The following is a 19,166-nucleotide window of genomic DNA, read 5'->3' as shown; positions in this document are numbered from 1 at the left end:
GGAAAAAGAACACACATTGTGTGTTTCTTTCTTTTTAATTCCCTGTCTGTGAAAAGTGTAGTATAGAGATTTTGAGTAAGATCAAAGAAAACTTTTGACAGATAACTGATCCACGGTTGTCTATATCAAACAGTTTCATCATTTTAACACACATCATTAAAAGTGTGTGTTTTTTTTGCTCTTTAGTCAACAAGGAACACAAATGCCATGTAAACATGCAAGGAAATGCCAGTATATCTTTACAGCAAATGTTTCTTGAATCTGACATATTGGTAGCATCAGCTGGACAAATTCTTAGGGAGTCTGTGCAATTTCCCCCTTCACCCCTTGCAACAAGACTGAGGACCCTGAATATTTTCCATTCATACAACGGAAAAATAACACAGTAATAGCACAAGCTATCGTTCCTATGAGCCCCTCAAAATAACATCATAGTCTCTGAATTTTGCTTTGTGCAACACTTCAAAATATTTCTGCACTGTCTTTCTGTATTTTGTATTTTCCAGTGAAATTTACAGCCCCATGAACTGCCATGGGCAAAGTCTTTTTGTGGGCCATTTGGTTGACTGAAAGCGCTCATCTTTCACAAAGCTCTGCACACATTGAAAACAGTTTCTTGAGTATATACCCCTACACAAGCTGCAAGCAGATGGGAATGGCTGCCAACATCAAAACAAATTTATAACAAAGTTGTAATGTGATAATAGAGCTGGGAGAAAGCATAAACAAGGATTTCCCCATATTTTGCCACTTAGCCCGGTCTATGTGGTGCCTCTGCGCAGTGATTCCTGGGGAACTTTACTTTTATACTTCTCTGATTGCCAGATGTGATTCTCCTGCCAATTTGGAATCAGATTCCCTCCGTACCAGAAGCTAAGTTGAGATGCTTCTGGCTTCCCTAAAGCTAAGCAGTTTTATCTCCCTCCATTGATAGTGTTGTAGATCTGAATTAATCTGAAAGCTGAATGCCATGGCTTCTCTTATTTTCTTTCTTTCTTTAAAACTAAACGTTTTTCTCTAGAAATGTGTTTGGATGCTCTCTTTAATGTCAAACTTCTTTTTCTCCTTCCCCATATGGAAACGGGAGTCAGATAGTGTGACTGGCTGCTTTCCTTTCTCCCTTGCATTTTGTGGAGTTTCTCTTTAGCATGTCTGCCATGTTTGTAGTCCTGTGAGATTTTACAAGGTCAGGCACAAGGACTGCTCTATTCTTGCACTCTATTTTCGTGTTTCCTCTCCAGCCACGTCCAGGCAAAAACAACAAAACTACCGCTGCTGTTCTTATATATTTATTTAAGAAAACACCTCTGATAGTTATTTAGTTCCGTGAGACCCAAATGTTTGAATCCCTCCAGCCGGTGTGAAGGCCTGCCCCTTTCCCTTCTGGCGTTGGTTGTATTTTGTCACAGTCCCAAATGTGCCTTCTTTGAAGACCCATTGATTTCAGAAGAAATTGCTTCTAAGTAAGCCTGCTTTGAATCGCAATCTAAAGCCACAATTCTAAACAGGATTATGTGGAAATGAGTCCCGTTGAGTGTGATGATAGCAAACCCAAGTTCTCATGAGGCAAGTCAGTTTCCTAGGGGTTCTTTTAAGGAAATCAGAATGCCGAGGGTAACTTTATACACTTTTATTAAAATGAAATAAAAGTGTGTATACATATACATATGCATATACATATAACTGACCAAGGAGGCTGTGATTTATGAAATTAGCCAGGAGAGACAAGAAAGAAGACGAAAGACTAACTAACCCAATGCCTAACCTGGTGCAAGTTTTCTTGGAAGTAAATCTTACTATCTTCAATAGGACTGACACCTGTGTAATTGTGCACAGGCTGCAGGTTTACTAACCTACTTTGGCGTGGGTTATCATAAGCAAAATCTTACTTTGCCAGTTGTCCCAGGAAACAGAATTCATTACCCACAACTTTCAACATGCTTTTGGCTTCAGTGTGACAGCAAATTACTTCACCCTACAACTACGGGCAAGTTTGAGAGTTAGATCAGTGAGTCGGAGAAAATCTGCTCAGATCGTTCACGCAGTTTTTCCTTACTCTTCAATGCCCCTTTCTCTTCGCCTCCCTATAGTTTGGGGCTGGGGAAATAACAGACTATGGGAAGTGCATGCAGAGTTCTGAAAACAACCTTCAATCTTTGCCTTTTCTAATATTTTAAGAAAAGCAATATAGATGATGCCCTGATCAAAAGAAACATCTTGGAATACTTTGTTTTTAAATGATTTATCTGTGGGTGTCGCAATGGAGGCTTTTAAACAGTTACACTTTTCCAGTCCTCCTACATATTATACTTAAAAACATAAAATAAACTTCTATGGACACTTCCTAAGTTCCACCAATGTTTAACATTTAATATCCCTTATTTTGGAAATTAATAATAGTTATTTTGAACCTTAAAAGCCTATTAAATATTATACTGTAGTAGTGATTGTTAGATGTACATTTCCACCCATACTCTTTCACTCACCCTTTATTCCTAAAATGTTTTTATCCAAAGGCGATGGTCTATGTCACCTTTCCCAACCTGCTGCCCTCCAGAAGTTTTGGACTACAACACCCATGAGTCCTGGAGGGCACCAGGTTCGTGAAGCCTGGTCTAAATCTATTTAGAATTTGACTGAAATGGATTAAGCAGAATGGCCTTCTTGGTCTTAAATATTAATATGTAAAACTAAAAGCAAGGTAGATGCATGACAAACATGAATGAATATTCCTAACAGGGAATAATTTATCAGGGCATTATTTCAGTTAGAAACGTCTGGATCACACTACAGAACCACGCATTTGCTATTTAAAGGATGAAGCAAAAGTACCAATTCTTTTTGGGGGGTGGTGTGGGGGTAAGGAAGTCCACAAAATGTGATTTGAGCAGGAATCAATCTTGAAACTGCTTAAGGGCACGTGGCCTACCAAAATACTTTTGGAAGCGTTGCAATGTTTATTTGTTCTCGCTCCTATTCCACTGCCCATCCCCCACTCCCAGCATATCACAAAAGGAAACAACTGCTAAAGATAAAATCTGGGTGCATCCCAGCACCATTAAAATCTGGGGCCATTGGCCTCAACCGGCTCACGATGGCAACCTCAAGCGTTGTATGTAAGGAATATGTTGTGATGCAAGATGTGGTTCTATTTATCTACACACACACACACACACACACACACACACACACACACCTGATTGTCTATTTATTACATACGCATGCACACACATATACACATATATATGTCTACGGAAAAAACCTGGCACTTGTAATACTTGACGAAAATTCGTAGCACCTGCGCTTGGCGTTTTAAAAATGGGCGGCATGACAGAATTTATGAGCAGATTTTCAGTCTATTTAGATGACCCCACTTTCTGCCCCCAGTTCACGGCAGTGCAATGTCAGTGCCTCTTCCATCTACAGAACATTCCCCCCCTCCCCAAGTGCTTTTGCTGCACCCGAGCAATACAACTGGGTGGAGGGGAGGGGGGGGAGTTGCTGTTGAGAGAGAGCAGCACATGTTACATCAGACACAGTACCTGATTTTTCAATGCACAGCTTGTCAGCCAGAAAGTCTGCCTCCTGGGCGATAAGTGAGTATATTTCATCTTCATACTGTTCTATGATAGTTTCGCACTGAAAGGGAGAAAAAGAGCAGCTCTCCAGCAAAGAACTAAACAAGACCATTTACACAGAGCAGAAAAAGGAAGAACCGCCTCACAAAGACTGTTTGGGATTGTTTGCTTGCGCAGCACCCTGATCAATTGTTCTATTCCCCCCATATAATTAACAGTTATATTGAATTTCAATATATGCGTATTTAAAAAAGAAAAAAGAAAGAAAATAATGCTTTGCATAATGATATTTTGTTAAGGATTCTATTTTACTGTAATTGTTTCCTCATAATGCAGGCTGTAATGGTGATACAACTGGTTTAAATTAAATGTATATTTTTTTAAAAAATGATTATATCCGCATTCTCGCCATGGGTGCGTACATGTGTGTGTTTGTATAGATGCACACACATATGCACACACATATATTTGCGCACACGGTTTTCCATTTTAGCAGAAGGCTAATGTTTTGCAAAATGGTACAAAAGTGACAAGGGCGCTGTGCTTGAAAAATCTCTTCGGGTGCTAGGCAGTTTCGGCCATTTTGTCTGAAACTTACAGGTGTAAATGCCTCTTACCCCAAAACTCCAAAACGGGCTGTGGCAAAAGCGGAAAGAACCCCATCATATGCACTTTTATAACAACAACAAATGGGTTTAATCAGGACCAAACATCGACTGTGGAGGATGGCCAACTCTTACCCAGCGCCAAAGGTCAGAGTCGGAATACGCCATAACGGGGACAGGGGGGTAAAGTTTTAGCACATTAATTTAAACACAGGATCTTAAAATCCAATAATTTGCTTCAGCTTGTCACAGGAAACAAGAGCAATTCAATTGGACCACAAATCATATTTCTGGATTCACATTAGTGTAGCTACTACAATTGCACATGCACCCCAGATCTAAAGACATTGGTACTTATAAGCAAATTCCTTTGACAACAATGAGTTTTACTTCCACATGCTAAGTTTTGGATTGAAGTTCCTGCTTCCCGCCGCTGCCACCACTTTGCTTTAAATACTTTAAAAACAAAGGAGAACAGTGAGCATTCTCTAACATACAATGATGCCTGGCACAGGAAAAAATTATGTGCTCTTTCACAAGCGAACAACTAGGCGCTAGGCCATCTTAGGACCTTCCCTCTTGCTCCAACACACTCTAGGCCCTCAGAATATATGTGGACCCTGTCGACAAGGCCCAAGGAAAAGAGAGGCGGAGACGTGACCTTTCCCTCTCTGAATAGCAAATAAAGATTTGAAATTACATTATAATTAATTTGGATTGTTACCCTACCATCACAGTTGCCTACTTCTTAAAAAACAGAGCCGCAATATAGTATTGATCTATACCACTGAAAAATAATTGCCAGTAAAGCAGATGATATATATATATATATATAATATATTCTAGTTTAAACAACCAATTACACAGAAATGGAGTCAACAGCATCTATCTATACAACACAGGTGCTGTGTGTCATGATTTTGCATCTCTAGACCATGCCATACCATTTGTTGTTATAAATTACAAAGTACTAAAGAGCCTACAGAAACAGCGTAGCATTATCAAAGCCCTGGCTTTACGTTGAGTGAAGTGATTTAATATACAATATCAAACATTATGCTAATAGCAATTCAGCCCGAAATGTCACCAGTTTATTATGTTGTCTTACCGCATATTTCAAGGGCTTATAAGCGTCAGAATAAAAAAAGTATTTTTTATATTCTGCGTAGATTGGCTCATCTTTCCTAGGAGCATATCTCTTGAATATCTTTTTGTTAGTGACTGGGTCGTCTTGAAGTTGATAGTCGTTCATCCGATCACATATCTTTTCCAAAACGTCCGTTAAGAAGGTCTCTGACTTTGTAAAAGCAACCTAAAGGGAAGGAGAAAATTACATCTCTCTCTCTCTCTCTCTCTCTCTCTCTATATATATATATATCTGTATACACTGAAATTTCCAAAAATCACAAAGGCAAAAGGCTACAAGCACAGGGTTCTTACACAGGTCAAGGAAACAGAGCAATGTCAGCAGATCTCCATATCTGCATAATTGTTGACCCATATTATATTACACACATAATTAAAAATGTCAGCTGAATCTACGATGACACTTGCAAAAAGAAAAATTAAACATCTACAGTTCTCATAATGCGTTCCTTATAGACTAATGTGCTATTATAAGCTTTTAGATTTGCAAGCACATTTTGCTATTAAAAGAAGATGTATAAGACTCAGCAAATCAAAAGAGAAAAATCATCTTTCCATGGCCCACGTTTTCTGGACGTACCCTTGAAAGATTTCTTGTTGGAATCAGCTTTGCTTCTTGAACGGGAGCAGTTTCTAAAAAGTCTCTCTCCCTCTCCCCCCCCCCAAGTCCTTCAGTTGGTCTGTCTTACTTGCTGTTCGTCAACTCAGATGCAGCTGTTTAATGCCTCCCAGGGGTTTGCAGAAAGAAAATAACCGCTTACAAAATTTAGCTTCTCCCAGATTCTACTGTTACGAGCTTTATTTTCCAGCAGCTGGCCCATGTCTTCGCCCATGCCTCTTCCTTCAGAATTAAGCAAGAATTCGGAGGGGGAAAACATTTAGACGCTACCTACATACTTAGCGAGGGTCTCAACAGCTAGTGCTGCAGAGGTCAAAGAGCAGCCCTCATCCCTGGAAACCGGGACAAAAAACTTCTCTCCCGTCTAGACAGGTCAAGGTGCAAGATGCGCCTATCCCTGTTGCTTCTTCCGGAAGGGGGCGTGAATTGAAGCCAAGTGCACAGTAAACAACAGGGCTGCATCCTTGGGCCTTTAGAAGATCTTTCTCCCCCCCTCTCCACCCTCTGCTGATCAAAGTAGGAAGTTATCATGACAACCATAGTCAAAGGGACTGAATCACAAATGAACTCGATTTCTGCAATGTTGATATATCCAGTCTCCATTGTCTCTTTTCAGGCACGGTATGAAGCCTTCCGGTCTCAATGATTACATTACAGAAGCACTTTCATATGTGTGCTCCGTTTACACAAAGGAGTTCCTTGCTTCACCACCATCTGGCTACAAATCAGATAAATAAAGGCAGAAGAATTAAAATTAAAGCTTAGGGTTCCTCCTCCCCCTCCGCTCCCCACCTCTTGTGCTTCTTAAACTGGGCCCTTTTATGAGACGTTCTCCTTCAGCCTCAGCCTCGTTTTGCATTTGGAATCTAAAGTTTTTTTTATGGAAACTGGGAGCAACAAAAAAGGTAAATTTTCAAGCGCCATATTGAAGGCCAGTTCGTAAATTAAGCAGATTATCCCAAATGCGGTTCTCCGCACACATGGAATTATACTTCCTCTCTCTCTTCCTCTCTTATTCCCTCTCTCACACACAAACAAACAAACACTTGCACATAAACAGTGACCAAGCAGCATGGTTCTCAAAAGATTAAGTGGAATATGCAATTCAGCAACACTGCTCCCCCCCGCCCCCGCTTATGGCTTGGGGGTTAGAAAGTCAAATGCGCTGACATTATTTGGAAGTAATTTCCATTTATTTCAATGGAGCTTCCTTTATTATGTTTAGAATCAAGATGGATATAATAAAACAAGGAGTTTCTTGTCTGCTTTTCTTTTCTTCTGCTACTTTCACATCTTTTGGAAATCTGCAATGTCTTCATTTTCCAAGATACAACTTTGCCTAAAACTTATTACAGAGCCTAAGGATTTGACCAAAAGTAGCACATGATGAGTGTTAAAGTTCAGGGAGTTTTTATGATCTCTGATGCAACTATACCATCATATAGCTGCCATGGCTACAGTCTCATACAGGGTTAAGAGTGCTCCAGGTCATTGCTTTCAGTGCTTGTTTAACTCTGTGTTGGATTATGAGCAAAGGGCATCATTCAAAATAGGACGTAGGGTATGAAACTAACTTTGGGGCATAGTTAGTTTTCAAGCCTAAATAAAAATGCAGGACAATTAAATGTGACAGGAAGAATTATGCAAAAGTTCTATCTCAGCAGACTGATTGAAAAATGATCTGTAGCATTTTTGTAACAGCGGGATGGGTATTTTGCGGAGCTTGAAGCAGGGGAAAAAGTTATTTCAGAAGATATTTCTCTATTCCTCAGTTGGTTAAATCCAACCCAATGAAGTACCAAAAACACGCCTCAGATAAGCAGCAAATGCCACCATGGACTGCGAGGGGATTCGGACTGAAGATATACAAATTAGAATTTCGGAAAATATGAAAGTCAACAACTCAATGCGAGCATAAGCATATTTCTGTCCCATTGAATCCAGTGACAGTTAAGCATGCTTAGCCATGTGCTGATCTGTGCCCTATGACATTGGAATGCACTTCTTATGACATAACATTTTTAAAACCAAGTTTACAACAAATATGATAACAGATGAAACAATCAGCTCGGTTACCCCCATTGCCTGTGTGTGCAGATGTTGCCATACACAGTGAGACTGGCTCAGAGACGTAAGTATTTTTCTTGTACTTGCAGCATACAACTTATGCAGAGTTTGATTCAGATCAAGCCTATCAGATGCTGTGTGAGATTTCAAACCGAAACCAATGAAGGACTCATGGATTTCATGTGCATTTCAATATGCTCTTTTTATATTTAGCAAAGTATTAATGATAAGAAGTAGGATTGCCACAGTGGCTGATCACAGTTACTACAAACATTTCATTTTCTCAAACCACTTCCCACCCCTTTCTGAAATGAACAGAGTTCACTCAGTGCGAGACTAGTTTCCTTACCCCACCCCCAGAACTGTTGGGAGATTGAATCACCCTTCCACACAGATGTGGGTGCTATTATTATATAAAAATATACAACACACACACAGCATAAATCCCACAAATGAAATAGGTACGATTTTTGCCAGTTCTTTAGCTAACCAGGTTGGATTAGTAAGCAACAGCAATTTGCATTTCAACTAAATGTCTTTCCCTGAGGTATATACTTTCTCTACAAATATATCCCAGCCACGGCCACTACCAGTGCAACATCCTTCCCCCCCCCCCAAAGTTAAGGATGCTTTAAAATTGCCTCAATAATAAAAAGGGGGGAAGCATTTAGGCATGTGGCAGAAAATGAAAGCCTTTCTTTGGAGACTCTGAAGATTTTGAATGGTACTTGTCAATAAAGCAACTCCCATTGTAGTCACACCGGAGATGTGGGCCTCACTCCATCCCGAAAAAGCTGTCGCAGAGATAGTAAGCTCATTAAAATATGAATAACAAGGCAGCCATCATTGTAACAAGAGAAAGGCATCTTACTTTGTATCAAACTTTTAGCTTATCTTTTATTTATTTTTTGCAAAACAACAAGATGGTATATCCCCCCCACCAAAATCCTTCTAACCCCCATTGGTTTTTGTTGTTTGTGCAAATTTTAGCACTGCATGGACTTCTCTAAGCTTTTTCCAGATTTTTTTTTTTAAAAATCCCACAGTGCTGCTGATCATTCAAAGCATGTCTGACATTGGGGGGGGGGGGAGTAAGCTGATCTTTCCAATATTTCAAAATGCTGAAAGCGAGTGAGTGAGTGAGAGAGAGAGAGAAAGTTAATATCTGCTACAACACACATGGTCATGTGCACATAGAGAGGCAAATCAGTTCCAGAATATTTTAGCCAATTTTAAGCCCCACGATGGAGAATTCATTACAGGCTGCAGAGATGACACCTTCATAACAGTCAATTACAAGGAAGCTCATGAGCCAGTTCATTACTATGTCTCTGCTAATCTCGTTGTAAATTTGTGCCTTGATAGAGACCATAACCAGCCAAGAATGCAATTGGGTTGTGGGCATGGGATAAGAAAAATAAAAATGTAACGGCTGCAGATGGACATCTTCCAAAATCCTGAGTGCCAATCAAGTATTTTCCATGTGAAAGCCATCCTCTCTCTCTCTCTCTTTTTCCCTCCTGCCTTCCTCTTCCTCCGCCAGTGTTGCAGTATGTATGAATTATGCAAGCATGTTTACGTATGTTCAACCAGCCATGTATATGAGTAAGTTCACTTCTAACAAGCGTTCAGAAGTTAGTGACTTAACTGTGTGGAGGAGTGGGATTCCAGGAATTTGGAAACAAGTGTTTTAAAAAAGTGTTTCATGTCATTTAATCACAAGCTTTATAATTGACAAAAGTATTCCAATCATTTCCGATATTTATTAAGAGTCAATATTTAAAAGTGAGACCTCCAAAAGCCCCCTTCCCCCTTCCCCTTTGCTCTAGGCTAGAAGAGGAGAAACATGAATGCCGAACTACTCAAAAGGCTGATGGGATATATAATTAGCTATTATGTTAATTGAATCCACTGTGAGTTTGTTGTATGAGATTTCTTCATATAATATGCAAATGATCTCCAAGGTTTAGTTTTATTAGACAATATAATTAGAAATCCTTTTAAAGGAGAGAATTCTAACGAGGCATAATAAAGGTTGGAAAAATGTGTTTGCTGTGTGGATCTACCACCTGGGCTTGCTTAATTAAAAAAGAGAGAGAGAGAGAGACTTTATTCACCAACAGGAAAATTTCAAAGAAAGTTATGCTGTAAAAAAACACAAGCTTATTACGAAAATGTGACGTTGAGCAGGAAACATTCATTCGCACGGAAACAGAAATCCTGCCCCCTGTTTTAGCCTGCCAACATTGTTCACTCAGATTTATTTACCATATTATTTTTTTTTTAAAAAATAGGAGTTTTCCCAATGGAAAACTGTGGTCACTTGTGTAGAGATGTATATAAGAGAGGCAAATTCATGGAGAACGCCCCTCCCCCATCATCGTTATTAAGAGTCGTGATCCGAGCAGAGGAAGGTGCTTTAGCTTTTGTGCTGTAACTAATCAGCGTAACTTCATTTACAGTAACAAACACTGACATTCTAACATCTGGAATTAAAAGCCTTCCTCGATGGTGAAGAAAGGCAGGCTCTGTTACTCCAGAGCTGGCTGCATAAGCAACAGTTGCGTTCCACTTCATGTGAGACCACCACCAACGCCAGCCCTAAAACCATTTTTTCCGTGCTCCATTCCCGAATGCTCGCTCATTGCACCAAGAAACAGCGACAGAATATCCAGTGTGTAATTCTAGGCTCATTCAAACAGCACAGCAGCAACAACAACAACCACCATAGGCTATGTTATATTGAATATTGTATTCTTTCATGTAAAACAATTTTCATGTAAAACGATTTTCACGATAAAAATGATCAAGTTAACAGAGCACCGATCAGCCTTTGTTTTTACCTGTACTAAACCTCTGCAATAGTGAGATGGCCGATTTGGGAGTCGGGGGATGGGTGGGAACCTATGAGAGTCAGACTATGGAGGGAAGAGTTGACTGATGATCTAGTGTCCTACTTGATCAACTGCGAGATACAAACACAAGGTTGTGTCCAACTCTGTTATACTCAGAGTAGACCCACAGAATTCATTAAGCTACATTAGCCATGTCCATTAATTTCAATGGGAGTAACGCTGGTTGCTACAAACCACAGAAATTAGAATGCAACAACTGGATCATTTAATTATCAGCAAGGAGCTGATGATTCTCAGCATAAAATGGATTTGTTGCTATCCGGTAGAAATAGAAAATAGAAAGGATTGAAACTTTTGCCTTGGGTGCTGCTGCCAAACCCCCGCACAAATAAAACATAGAGGTAAACTCGTACTACACTTTGTAAAGTAATGTCTGATCTTTTATAACCTACTAGCAGCCTTGTACCTTGCGCCACTTGGAAAATCTATGGCGCTGAAAAACATCAGTGCCGTAAACAAGATTAGTGGTTAAAATCAGGGAAGTTGTTAAATGGATCAGTACATCATGTTGATTCAAAATGGTGTCCAATGGTATCCAAACATAGATTAAAACCTGCTCCTTGATCTCAGGAACCATCGTGCAAAATTTGGTTACAATTCTTAAGAGGCGTCCAAATGAATAGTGAGCAGACAGGCAACTTTCCAAAATATAACATATTTGTATGATGATGCATAGCTTGTTGTCTTTTGGTTAAAAACTGTGGCCTGAAAAATGTTAACCTAAGGCCCAACCCAAAGCATCTTTATTCAAAATAAAACTCCATGTTCAGTGGATTTTTTTTCTTTTTCTTTTACTGATTACTTGGATGACGCTTGTTAATATGGCTGTGTGTGGTTTTTGTGTACTTTCCGAAGAAAAGGATGTGGGCAACTGATAACAGAGCCTCATCCAAGCCTGCTTGGCCACTGCGTTCTGTGGGGCTTAGTCTCATGTGAATGTGAAGAGGACTGTAGCCATGCGATGCTCTGCCACCCATCGCTACCCTGGGTCTGCCAAATATCTGCTGTCCTGCCCTCTCTATGCCACCAGCCTCAATGGTCATCACCAGTCGCCTCTGGCCTGCAGTTTATACTGTTTCGGTCCTGCAGGTTCCTTCTCCTTGGCTGTTCCGACTTTGCTCCAGGGAAAGCCATCCTCAGCATGCCTTCCTTCCCAGTGGCGTAGCGTGGGTTGTCAGCACCCGGGGCAAGGCAAGTAATTTGCGCCCCCTAACCCGTGGATTTGCGCCCCCTAACCCTAACCCCCAGATGTTGCGCCCGGTGCGGCTGGCACCCCTGCACCCCCCACGCTATGCCACTGTTCCTTCCCAATACTGTAGCCACGTTCCCATTCTGTGGTGATTCTCCTAGATGCCAGCTTTGTATATACAGTGGTACCTTGGTTTAAGAACAGTCCTGTTTATGAATGATTCAGTTTACGAACTTTGCAAAACCGGAAGTAGTGTCCGGATTGTGAACTCTACCTTGGTCTACAAACGGAATCTGAACGGTGGAAGGGCACCGGCGGCAGGAGGCCTCATTAGGGAAAGCGCGCCTCAGTTTAAGAACAGTTTCGGTTTAAGAACGGACTTCCAGAATGGATTAAGTTCGTAAACTGAGGTACCACTGTAGTTTTGTAGGAGCACACTGCTGAGTTTTGTTCCTTCTGTCTCTGTGGATCATTTCCAGTCTTGCAAATACCACAAGAGCTGTTGCTCAGTAATAAAACACATGCTGTTGATGCAAAAGGTACTGGATTCAATCCTGAAAACTCTGCAAGGAGAGCTAGTGTGAGACAGTGCTTTGAGTGCTGGACTTGGGAGACCTGGGTTATGATCCCCACTCAACCATGAAGCTCACTGGGTGACCTTGGGCCCAGTATTCTCCCTCAGCCTAACCTACCTCACAGGGTTGTTGTGAGGACAAAAAGGGGGAGGGAAGAACCATGGATGGCATGTGAGCTCCTTTGGTGGAAAGGTGAGATATGAAGGTAATAAAAGGCAACGCTGGGGGGGGGGGGAACTCCCAGCTGAAACCTTGGGAAGCTGCTGCCAGTCTGTGCAAACCACAACAAGCACAATGGACTGTGAGTGGTCTGAATCGGTATAAGATACCGGCCCAGTATATCTGAAGGAGCGTCTCCACCCCCATCGTTCCGCCCGGACACTGAGGTCCAGCGCCGAGGGCCTTCTGGCGGTTCCCTCACTGCGAGAAGCAAAGCTACAGGGAACCAAGCCTTCTCGGTGGTGGCGCCCAACCTGTGGAGCGCCCTCCCATCAGATGTCAAAGAGATAAACAACTACCTGACATTTAGAAGACATCTGAAGACAGCCCTGTTCAGGGAAGTTTTTAATGTGTGACATTTTAATGTATTTTTAATCTTTGTTGGAAGCCGCCCAGAGTGGCTGGGGAAGCCCAGCCAGATGGGCAGGGTACACATAATAAATTATTATTATTATTATTATTATTATTATTATTATTATTATTATTATTATTATTATTAGGCAGTTGAATTCGTTCACAGGGAACTCACTGGATGCATCTGTAAACTTTTTTTTAAGCCTCCCTAGGTGTCTAAAAATCCACTCAAGGTGTGCCTCTGGAAGTGCAAGCCGTCTTGGCAGGGCTGCAGCTCCATAGTGAAGGGCACACCTTGCAGGCAGGATGTTCCAGATTGACTCTGCAGTGTCTTCAGTTAGGGTTGGACAACAGTGGCCCAAACCTTGGAGAGCTAATGCCAGGCGGTACAGACTACCACGTCAAACCAGCCAGGAGGTGGATTTTCAGCATTTTCTTGCTGCGCCAGCGCCAAGCTATCCTAGCACAGGTGCCCAAACTGGGCTCATCTCCAAGAGTCTGCATGGCCAGCTCCCTTCTGCCCCACCCTGGAACACCCTTTAATGGCAGTACAGTGGTACCTCAGGTTGAGTACTTGATTCGTTCCGGAGGTCCGTTCTTAACCTGAAACTGTTCTTAACCTGAAGCACCACTTTAGCTAATGGGGCCTCCTCCTGCTGCTGCGCCGTTGGAGCACAATTTCTGTTCTCATCCTAAAGCAAAGTTCTTAACCTGAAGCACTATTTCTGGGTTAGCAGAGTCTGTAACCTGAAGCGTATGTAACCTGAAGTGTATGTAATCCGAGGTACCACTGTAGTGTGTATCTGTGTGTCTCTGTGTGGGGGGCAGAAGCTAGGATTAGGGTTAGGATTGCCTCCTTGACATTGTTGTTTTGAGTCAATAGCAGTTACGGAGGCAATCCAGACCAGGCCCAAGGGAAAGGAGAAGGGGATTTACTCCTTGATGGATTGGGACACCAGCTCCCATTCTGCAGCTATTTACTTTGCGACTGGGGGGAAATGCAGTTGCTAATTGTGTGGCTATCATCACAGCTGTTTTAGCCCTTAGCACAGCTGCGCCCACCAAAGGAAGTCCACAGAACATCACACATGGCTCAAGGAATAGTTTGCTCTCTTGTCCCCTGTCCCATCAAAGCTTCTTGTCAAGTCTTGCTAGTCGCCTACACAGGGAATGGGGAACAGCAATGTCACCACAATTATAATGGTGCCTTCTGCTGTGCCAGGACTCGGACTCAGATTCAGCCACAGCAGAAATACAAGGACCCTCCTGCTTTCTGATCCTATGAGTCATTGTCCCAGTGTGGCAACCGATAGGATCAGGCTGCCCATGCCAGTTTCAGAAAGTGGCGATAGGCAGCTAGAAGTGAAGTTTGCTTAAATCTTCTTGATCTCAACTGAAGAAAGTCATTTTTACGTCCCCTGCAGAAATCGTTGAAACATAAAGGTGCTTCCCTTTGACTACTTAATACATTTACAGTGGTACCTCAGGTTACAGACGCTTCAGGTTACAGACTCCGCTAACCCAGAAATACTACCTCGGGTTAAGAACTTTGCTTCAGGATGAGAACAGAAACCGTGCTCCGGTGGTGTGGCGGCAGCAGGAGCCCCATTAGCTAAAGTGGTGCTTCATTTTTCTGGTTAAGAATGGACCTCCAGAATGAATTAAGTTCTTAACCCGAGGTACCACTGTAGTACATTTTTTTAACTTGTAGCTAATCTTAAGTATTCAGTCACTGAACCCCCCCCCAAAGTATTGTCCAACACAACCTCCTTTGTTGTTGTTGTTTAGTCGTTTAGTCGTGTCTGACTCTTCGTGACCCCATGGACCAGAGAACGCCAGGCACCTCTGTCCTCCACTGCCTCCCGCAGTTTGGTCAAACTCATGCTGGTAGCTTCAAGAACACTATCCAACCATCTCGTCCTCTGCCGTCCCCTTCTCCTTGTGCCCTCCATCTTTCCCAACATCAGGGTCTTCTCCAGGGAGTCTTCTCTTCTCATGAGGTGGCCAAAGTACTGGAGCCTCAGCTTCACAATCTGTCCTTCCAGTGAGCAACACAACCTCCTACCTCCCCCAATTAAATCATATGCAGCACTGTCTACTTCAGCTAAAAATCAGTTTCGTTAGCGGCTCCTTTCCTGTGTGTTGCACACTGGCTGATTAACATATTGCTTACATTCTCTAATGGACATTCTAAAATTGCCCAACATGTGAATAATAAGCAGACAATCAAAGGAAAAGCATAGCAATCAAAATACAAAACTATTCCCTGCCCCCTACCCACCCCGCTTCTGACTTTCCTCTCCTGGAAGTATAATGGTGAACTTCTCTGAGAGGCCTGGAGCAACCTTCAGAAGCAGGAAAGTGCTTTTTGACATCTTGAGATCCTCCTCAGGGTGCGTCCATGCAGAGGCTTCGGGGGAGCAGCAGATGTGCCAAATCCCTGGGATTCTTCCGAGTGCCTAAAACTGACAGTCTCTTGGTGTGGCTGTGCCACTCCCGGATCCCCACAAAGAATTGCTGCTAGATGAAACCTGCCCCCCAAACAAGGAAGTTCGGGAGAGGCAGCACGTGATGTGTAAAACCAGCAACAGGAAAATCACGCACACATCACATCTCATTATGTTTCAAGTAGTTTTAGTTTAAAACAATGGCATGCAAGTAGAAACCAAAAAGGTTTTCCTTTCTGTGGTCTTTGGAAGCTATGCGGAATACCTGTTGCCCCTGAATTTGTATTCCCCAAAGATGAGAAGGTCCCATGTGGGCAGGGCAGGCTGTCCGTGTAGACAGACCGCGAGACAGAACAGGACAGCTCAAAGGGAAGTCACTGTGCCTGTTCCCACAGACACTATAGCTCTACCCCCAATTTCTTCATTTTATAGTGGGAGGTTCTGGAGCATCCTCTCGGTTTGTATAGGGATTCATTTGGTTCTCATAAAACAGGAAACGAAAATACCACTTGATGTAGAACACTTAAAGGGCCCTCCAGCTGTCTTTTTTATCGTGCATTCACAATGATACGCACTTGTGATGGAATCAAGGAAGTGATACGCAGTTCTGCTTTCAACACTGTTTGCATCTGCAAAGGTTTTGGGGCAGACACACTGCTTCGTTTCCATACCCTCTGACACTTCTCCAATGAAAATAGGGATGTCCCATTCCAGAATTTACTATTTATACCCCACACATCTTACTGGGTTGCCCCAGCCACTCTGAGCAGCTTCCAACATATATAAAAACATAACAAAACACTAAACATAAAAAAAAACTTCCCTATACAGGATTGCCTTCAGATGGCTCCAGGGCTGGATAACTCCATACCCTCCAACATTTCTCCACTGAAAATGGGGACATCCTAAAGTGGGACATTCTGGGATCAAATCCAAAACTGGGAGGGCTTCTCTAAATCAGGAACGTCCCTGGAAAATAGGGGCACTTAGAGGGCCTGTGTTTCCAGTCACTGCGTGTACCGGTACCTTAATTTCCTGCTAAAATTCTGCAATGTTCCAGGTTTGTATTGGTGGGTGGCATGGGGTCGGTCCTGTTTTTGTTGCAGTATAGTGCTTGTATAGGGTGGCGCTATGGTCTAAACCACAGAGCCTAGGGCTTGCTGATCGGAAGGTCGGCAGTTCGAATCCCACGACGGGGTGAGCTCCCATTGCTCACTCCCTGCTCCTGCCAACCTAGCAATTCGAAAGTACATAAAAGTGCAAGTAGATAAATAGGTACTGCTCCGGCGGGAAGGTAAATGGCGTTTCCGTGTGCTGCTCTGGTTTGCCAGAAGTGGCTTAGTCATGCTGGCCACATGACCCAGAAGCTGTCTGCGGACAAACGGCGGCTCCCTCGGCCTATAGTGCGAGATGAGCACGCAACCCCAGAGTTGTCCGCAACTGGACCTAACGTTCAGGGGTACCTTCACCTTTACCTTTATAGTGCAAGGTTGCCTATCCAGGTGGCAATAATGGAATACAGTACCACTGAGGAACCATCACAAAACTAATAAAGTGGAATGTGTGGACAGTCTTAGTAGAAGAAATCCACTATCAATGCACTTTTCCATCAATGACATCTTGTAGAATATTCCCACAAGGAAACTATGTCCAGAGGAGCTCTCTCATGCTTTCCCATACTACATCCATTGTACCCATGTCTCCTATTTAGCAAAAGCAGAAACACAAACACAAAAAGCTTCCATGCAGAGGTAGCCTTAGGTCTTGCCTACAGAACAATGGTGTCGCTTCAGAAGGTTGGTGGTGCCTGTTGGTTTGTTGAGCTGCCGCCAAGCCAAACGTAAACCTAGTGTTTGCACCGTCCCTGTCCCCCACAAAAGAGGCTCCCCCCAGGCCTTGCTTGGTAGTGCTTGCCTGTCATTCTCAGAGACTGTCCTTTATAAAATTATTTTGTTTGACTCTCACAGGAAAAGATACAACTGTGCACAAATGAATGCTGTATGTTTGTGAAACTGCAGGAAGAATCACTTTTGAGGGACTTCAAAGGAAGAAGAGCTGGTATTCAGGAAGGAATACTATTTGTGTCACACCAGGAAAGTCTTTTTACTTTCCCAAGATTTGACAGACTACAGACAGGTAAGCACAGAGTTCTGGTGGAAGTGCTAGCTATTCCTAGAGCCACAGTTCCTTCTCCCACTTTTCATATTTTTTGGTATCGCATCCAATTTTAGCTGGGATATTTACTCATCCTGGAAGTGGTGCAAATTAAGGGCTCCCCCAGCTCCCCCAGCACATGAACACCATTTCTGGTGGTAATTCCCAGGTGCTTTTGCATTGCAAATGTTGCACATCGGCCAAGCTCTCTAATTCAGCACCTATCTGTGCTGAACAAGGAGTGCACAGACTAACCCACATCAAGGGAACAAGAGATACCCAACAATTGTAACACAGTATCTCCCAGTGTGGATGTGCCATCCCTTTTGCAACCAGTCCTTTGATACATTGCATTCTTCTTATGAGGGACGTGGGTGGCGCTGTGGGTTAAACCACAGAGCCTAGGACTTGCAGATCAGAAGGTCGGAGGTTCGAATCCCCGTGACGGGGTGAGCTCCCGTTGCTCGGTCCCTGCTCCTGCCAACCTAGCAGTTTGAAAGCACATCAAAGAGCAAGTAGATAAATAGGTACCACTCTGGCGGGAAGGTAAACGGCGTTTCCGTGCGCTGCTCTGGTTCGCCAGAAGCGGCTTAGTCATACTGGCCACAGGACCCAGAAGCTGTACACCGGCTCCCTCGGCCAATAAAGCGAGATGAGCGCCGCAACCCCAGAGTCGGCCACAACTGGACCTAATGCTCAGGTGTCCCCTTTACCCTTTTATTCTTCTTATGCCATCTTGGGGCAGCACTGATAGAAACAGACAGCTGAAATGTGTTATTTATCTAAAATGCTCAGCCATTATTTTATAAATAAAACTCTATTCTAGCAGCTGACTAGTACTGGAAGACCAGCATTCTTCAGAATCCGTTTCTCTCTCTCTCTCTCTTTCTTTCTCTCTCTCTCTCTCTCTCTCTCTCTCACACACACACACACGTATGTATGTAGACTCCACCCAGACCTGACTGGCCTAATTCTGACAGGCTCAGCCTGGCCTTGCCCTATCCAATTCCACCTTCAGCCTGAAGGGAACACTATTTTGGAAATCAAACGTCTGCACTGTAACAATGTATGAGTGGTCACAGGCACTGCCTTCTAAAAGACAAGGGGAGAGAGGCCAGAACTAAAGTGACTTGCACCAAAGTAGAAATCTCTGCAGCTATGGAGTCCAAAACGTGCCGGGCCCTGCCAAGAAAACTCGCAGGCATTATGCAGAAGGAGCCAGCTGGCCACATATGTGAAAACCAAGCCAGGAGACTTTGTATGGCTTGTGGGTATGAACACAGACAGCTGAAAGGAAG

General features: G+C 43.0%; 1 protein-coding gene across 3 annotated transcripts in view; it reads right to left on the bottom strand.

The window, feature by feature from the left end:
• The window catches only part of CNPY1 (canopy FGF signaling regulator 1), a 60,799-nt gene that overhangs the window by 5,506 nt on the left and 36,127 nt on the right, over positions 1–19,166 (bottom strand). The window contains exons 1-3 of one of the 3 annotated variants that reach the window (XM_081882749.1): positions 6,091–6,351; positions 5,292–5,495; positions 3,543–3,639 (exon numbers count right to left, since the gene is read on the bottom strand). In XM_081882749.1, coding sequence (XP_081738875.1) covers positions 3,543–3,639; positions 5,292–5,495; positions 6,091–6,207 — 418 coding nt within the window. In that variant the 5' untranslated portion in view covers positions 6,208–6,351. Of the gene's footprint in view, positions 1–3,542; positions 3,640–5,291; positions 5,496–5,909; positions 6,352–19,166 lie in introns of those variants that run through there. The other 2 variants (XM_081882750.1, XM_081882748.1) reach the window with 2 other exon arrangements.

This window comes from Podarcis melisellensis (genome assembly GCF_964234715.1).
Source record: "Podarcis melisellensis genome assembly, chromosome: 12".
NCBI lineage: Eukaryota > Metazoa > Chordata > Lepidosauria > Squamata > Lacertidae > Podarcis > Podarcis melisellensis.
The sequence above is the reverse complement of the archived record's forward strand: the minus strand, read 5'-3'. Positions and strand labels throughout refer to the sequence as shown.